General features: G+C 68.9%; 1 protein-coding gene across 1 annotated transcript; it reads right to left on the bottom strand.

The window, feature by feature from the left end:
- Positions 1-668: 668 nt before the first annotated feature.
- HMX1 (H6 family homeobox 1) lies at positions 669-4,441 on the bottom strand. The gene is made up of 2 exons (XM_036085638.2): positions 3,963-4,441; positions 669-1,324 (listed from the first exon to the last, which is right to left on the bottom strand). The coding sequence occupies exons 1-2, from the start codon at positions 4,363-4,365 to the stop codon at positions 669-671; spliced, it is 1,059 nt and encodes a 352-aa protein (XP_035941531.2). The 5' UTR covers positions 4,366-4,441.
- Between the last annotated feature and the right edge of the window lie 1,000 nt (positions 4,442-5,441).

Here is a 5,441-nt window from a genome sequence, read left to right as displayed (position 1 = left end):
TAAGTAGGTTCATTTTTAAAAAAGTCTTCGCCAGAAGAACTGGAGGCCATGGCCCAGGAGAGAAGCCTCAGTCCGGCCCTGTCTGCAGAAGGGACACTCTGACGCAAGTGCCACCCGGCCGGGTCTTCGCCCCTTCCCCTGCGCAGGGGTGCTCTCCCTGGGGTTCTCCCTCTGTGGGGCCCACTGGCAAGGCCATGAGGCTGGTCACAGTCCTCTGGAGGCCTGCTGTCTGGGGTCCTGCACAGTCCTGGGGAGGGACGTGTATGTTGGGTGGGGGCTGTGTTGGGGACTGGTCACCTTGAAGCACCTCGAACAGCCTCTTTGCCTCAGGGGTGGACTGCGCCTGGGTGCTTGCGGGCTGCAGCGGGGTCACTGAACTTGCTCCCGCCGGAGGCCTGTCCTGCTGGGGCTCTGGGCCGCCTGGCACACCGTACTGTCTCTCTGGGATGCCCTCTTCCCTGCCAGGGTTCCAGCCTGTCTGGGCGCCACAGTCAAAGACATCTCTGTTACATTCTGGAGGAGCTTCGGGCAGGGTTCTGGCCGGCGCGGCAGGCAGCCTGCGATCAGGCGCAGAGGGGCCTTAGGAGCGCCCCGGCCCTCCCCCAGCTTTCCCTGGGCCGCCCCAGAGGTCCCCAGCGGCCCCAGGGAGTGGGCCCAGCGGGTGCGGCTCACACCAGGCCGGGCATCTGCGCCCGCAGGAAGGGCACGGAGGCAGCTGCCGGGAAGGCGGCCAGCGGGTAGGCCAGCGCCCCGGAGAAGCCGAGCAGCGGCGGGGGCGGCGCGGGCGCGGCGGGCGCCAGCGGGAAGGGCAGCGCGGCGGCCGGGGGCCCGGTGGCGGAGGCGGCCGGGGGGCTCTCGTGGTAGAGCACCGGCACGCGGACGAGGCGCTGCGCGCCCGGCGGGGACAGGCTGGCCGCCTCCAGCTCGGCCGCCAGCTGCCGTTTCCACTTGTTGCGACGGTTCTGGAACCAGATCTTGACCTGCGTCTCGGTGAGCTGCAGGGAGGCGGCGAGGCCCGCGCGCTCCGCGCTGCTCAGGTAGCGCTTCAGGTCGAAAGTGGACTCGAGCTGGAAGACCTGGCTGCGCGAGAAGACCGTGCGCGTCTTCTTCTTGCGGCCGCCGCCCACGCCAACGCCGCCGCGCGCCTCGCCCGCCACGGCGGGGGCCTCCGCCAGCTCCGTCGCCTCCTCCGCGCCGGCCGCCGGGCCCCGCGCCGCCAGCTCGGCCGCCTCTCTCTGCAGCGCTCCCGGCCCGGGGCCCCGCTGCCAGGCGCCCTCGGCTCGGCCCATCTCCTCGCCTGTCTCCGGTGAGTCCCGGTCGCTGGCTGCAGGGGAGAGAGGGGCACAGGGTTGGTTCTGGGGCTGATCCCCAGACCCAATCACTGCGGCCGGCTGCTCCCCCAACCCATGGGCTCACCCACAGCTGCCCCAGGGAAGCAGTACCCCGGGCAGGGCCCTGCATCCCGCAGGGCTAACTCGAGATCTCACCCAGGGATGGAGAAAGGCAGAGAGAGGAGGAGGTGAGTTGAAGACCAGAGAGCAATACTGCAAACCAACAGGCTGGCAACACACTCTCACTCAGAGCTGCACATGCACACCGGAGGATGAAAGGGGAAAGAGGGAAGAAAAGAAACACAAAACACAAACAGAAACACGGAAAGAAGAGAGGTTCCCGAAACCACAGGCTCCACGCTGAAACACGACAAAGCCTCGCAGGCGCCACACTGCGCTGGAAGGATGCCCTCCCCTCCGAGATACATGTACGCACCAGAAGACAAACAAGGGCAGCCTGACTCCCCAGCACCCAGCCCTACACCAAGCCCCCCAGACACAGAAATAAAGACCTGCAGTGACCCTCCCCATCCACTTTCAGAGGCCAAGGCAAAATTCCCGCTTGCACAGAAACATCCCATAGAAGGAGAATAAACAAATGCAAACAGTCCCCAAAACAAAACTCCAGGTGACACTGGGATCCCCACCCACTCCCCACTTTCTGTTCCCCTCACCCAAATGCCCACGGAGACCTACGCATCCACTCTCCCCCAATACAAATACAAACGGGGCTCTGCAGAAACACTGCGGGGGCACAGCATCCCAACCACCGTGGCTGAGCCCGTGGGCTTGGGGTTACAGAAGGCCACAGGGGCTCCTGAGCTCGTGCTCCAAAATACCAGGCTGCACCTGACCTCCCACAAGTAAGGAGACGCCCCCCAGGACTGGCAAGGGATGGTGCCTCCAGGTGAAAGAGGCTGCCCAGGACGCAGGTGCATGTCCAGAGTCCAGGCCCCCCGCCTGAAGACTGCAGCGGCCAGCCTGTGGGATTCAGGCCAACCCGGGCCCATTTGCCCTTCCCCCTCGCCATGGCCTGAGCCCCCTATGCCAAGGCTTGGCAGGCCTAAGCGGGGTTTGGCCCCTCCAGCCCCTCCAGCCCTCAGAAGCCACTGGTGTGCCGGCAACGTGAGTGTTTACAAGGTGTGCCAACACCGCTGGGCTTGTGTGTGTGGCTCGGGCCATACCCCGGTGGCCCTGGAGGTGCGCAGATTCGAGTGTGCCCCCGCCCAGCCCCGGTGGTGTGAGCCCTCCCAGTGCCTGACGGTGCCTGACGGGGAGTCGGGCTCCAGGCCGGCGTGTGTGTGCTGTCAGGAGCCTCTGCCTCCCCACAAACCCCGAGCCCCCAGACTCACAGAGGCCCACACACTGCCACAACACACCATGCCAGGCCTGCCGGCTCTGGTGGGAAACCTGGACCCTAACCCGCATTGCACGAAATAAGAAGCTGCGTCTTCAGGAGCTGCCACGAGGGCTGCAGGGGGAGAAGACCCTGGGGCGAGGTGGGGACCACATCTCACCCTGCCAGACCTTCTCAGAAACACTCCCGGGGCAGGGGGCGCTAAATGTGATCACTTGATTTCAGGGAAACCACCGAGCCCTGATCCAGTGTACGTGAAAGGGGTGGAGGCCCCAGACTTTTCTGGGTATGGGTTCTCCGAGGTGGGTCCCTTTGCAGAAGGGTCACTCCCACTCCAGAGAGGGGGTTTATTGAGAGGGGTCTGGCAACGGATTTTGGAGCAAGAGCCTGGAAGAGTCCTCAGCTGGCTTTAGTGTGGGGGGGGGGTTGCTGGCCAAGCCTGGGGGCCAGCGTTGGAATGACTTCCTGGTGTTCCTCCCAGGGGTCTTCCTCCAAAGGGCAGGTCCCCAAGGGAGGCGGCGAGCCTGGGGAGAAGGAGCAGAACTCAGGGCCAGAGGGGTGAGCAGTTGTGGGGCTGAGAACCCCCACTCCCAGCCTCTGAGCCCTCAGCAGGGAACAAAGGCATGGGAGGGGGAGGGGCAGAAAAGGAAGAGAGAGGGGTGGGACTGGGGGCTTCAGAATGGGCTCCCTTCTTGCCTGGGAGGACCAAGAGGGAGGTGTCGCCGGCCCCAGCTCCTGTCCGCAGCTCTCAGAGGAGATGGGGTTTGGGGGGCGCAGATGCTCCCCCCTCCGCTCTCCAGCCCCCCAACAGTGTCTCCCTCTGCTCCAGCCCCTTCACGTTTCCCGGTCGGACTCTACTTTGTCTTCACTTCTTCTGCCCCTTACCTCCCTGTCTTCTCACCATCACCCGCGGGGCTTCTGTGTCTGCGTCTTCTCTTTTCCTCTCTCCCCACATCCCTCTTCCTCCTTCCTCCATCCCTCCCTCTCCCCCCACCCTCTCTCTGCTCTCCGTCTTTCCCTGTCTTTTTCCAGCCCCCGTCCCTCGCTCTGCTTCAGCTGCCCGCCCTCCCCGTCCCCGGGCTCCTCTCCGAAGGCTCTCCAGCCTCCCTGGGACCCGCAGAGCCTGGCGACGCAGAGCTCCCTGTCCCGGGGAGCCGGCCTGCAAGCCCACCCCGCTACACGCGAGGAGGAGGGCGGCCCAGAAAGGCCTCCGACGGACGCCAAGTCCGCGAGCACAGTCCCCGCGGCCCACCCCTCCCGGCGCCCCGACTCACTGTCCGGACTGAGGCCGCCTCCGTAGCCGCCGTGCGCCCGAGGGTACCAGCGCGTCGCGCCGCCGCAGCTCAGCGCGTAGGGCGGCCCGGGGCCGGGGGGCGGCCGGGGACCGAGGCCCGGCGCGCCCGGCCCGAGCAGCGCCCGCGCCCGCGCCTCCCCGCCGGGCCCCGCGCCCGCGCGCAGCTGCCTCCGCCGCTGCAGCCGCCGCCGCCGCGCCTGCTCCGCGTCCTCGTCCTCCGGGTCGTCGTCGTCGTCCTCCTCGTCCTCGCGGCCGCCGCCGCCGCCGCCGCCCTGGGCCGCGCGCCTGGCGCCCTTGGCCTCGGCCGCCAGCAGGTTCTCGATGAGGAAGGAGGAGGCGCGGGCCGGCGTGGCACGCCCGGGCTCCGTCAGCTCGTCCGGCATCGCGGCCGCGGGCCCGTCGGGCTCTGCCGGGCTCCTCGGGGTCCCGGGCCCCCCCCTCCGGGGACAGTGGCGCGCGGCTTCCCGGCTCGCGCGCGGGCTGCCCTGGAGCCGCCGCCGGGAGCGCTGGCGTCGGGCCCCGCCGGGCGGGCGGCGGCCTCGGCGCGGGGCTGGGCTGGGCCGGGAGCGGGTGCGCGCCGACAGCCGGCCGGGCAGCCGCCTCGCTCGCCTTTCACGTCGCCGCTCTGGTCGCCGCCCGGGCCGGCCCCGCTGGGGGCGGGGAGGGGCGGGGGAGGGGCCGGCAGGGGCGGGGCGGCGCGGGCCGGGCGGGTAGCCGGCGCAGCCCAAGGACGCCGCGGCGGGCCCCGAGCGCGGCCGCTGTCCGGAGACGCCTCCGGGGGCCGGGCGCGCGGGCGGTCGCGCGGCCGAGGGCGGGGGGCGGGAAGGTCCGGGCCGGGGGTCGCGGCGGGGTCGGCCCCGCGTGATCCATTCCCGGGGCTCGCGCCGCCGGGGCCGGGCGGGGGGGCGGGGGCGAGGGGGCGGGGCCTCGGCCGGGCGGCCGCCCATTGGCCGCGGGACCCCGATGAGAGGCGGGCTGGCCAATCACCGTCCGGCCGGGGCCGTAATTGCCTCGCCGCGGGGAGAGTGTTGGACCAAGCGTGAGTAACTGTGCGCGCGCTCGCGAGTGTGGTATGTGCGTGTGCGCACGTGTGTGTGTGTGTGTGTGCGGATGTGTGGGGATGTGCGTATGCACAGGGGGCGTGAAGACCCCGGACTTCTAAGAAAACCGTCAGAGGCTGGGCCACAGCCATTTTTTTCAAGACTCCGGGTGTCAGGGCTGCAAAGCTGTGGCGTATTTCAATATGTACACTTAATAAAAGATGCTTTCCGTGCCAATGTGGTGCCATAGAGCTCTCTGGTCCCAGGCTCAGTCTCAGGACGTAGGGACGTGTTCGCCCCCACCCCCGCTCCGGTGGCCCTGCGGGCTGCGCGCCCGACGGCCCGCTGAGTGAGAGCGGCTCCCCAGCGCCCAGCTCCCCGGGAGGCCCGGGCCTTAGTCGGGGGGCGGGAGCACTGCC

Source organism: Halichoerus grypus, chromosome 3 (genome assembly GCF_964656455.1).
Source record: "Halichoerus grypus chromosome 3, mHalGry1.hap1.1, whole genome shotgun sequence".
In the NCBI taxonomy this organism is placed as follows: Eukaryota; Metazoa; Chordata; class Mammalia; order Carnivora; family Phocidae; genus Halichoerus; species Halichoerus grypus.
Note: the sequence above shows the minus strand (reverse complement) of the source record. Positions and strands in the feature narration are given on the sequence as shown.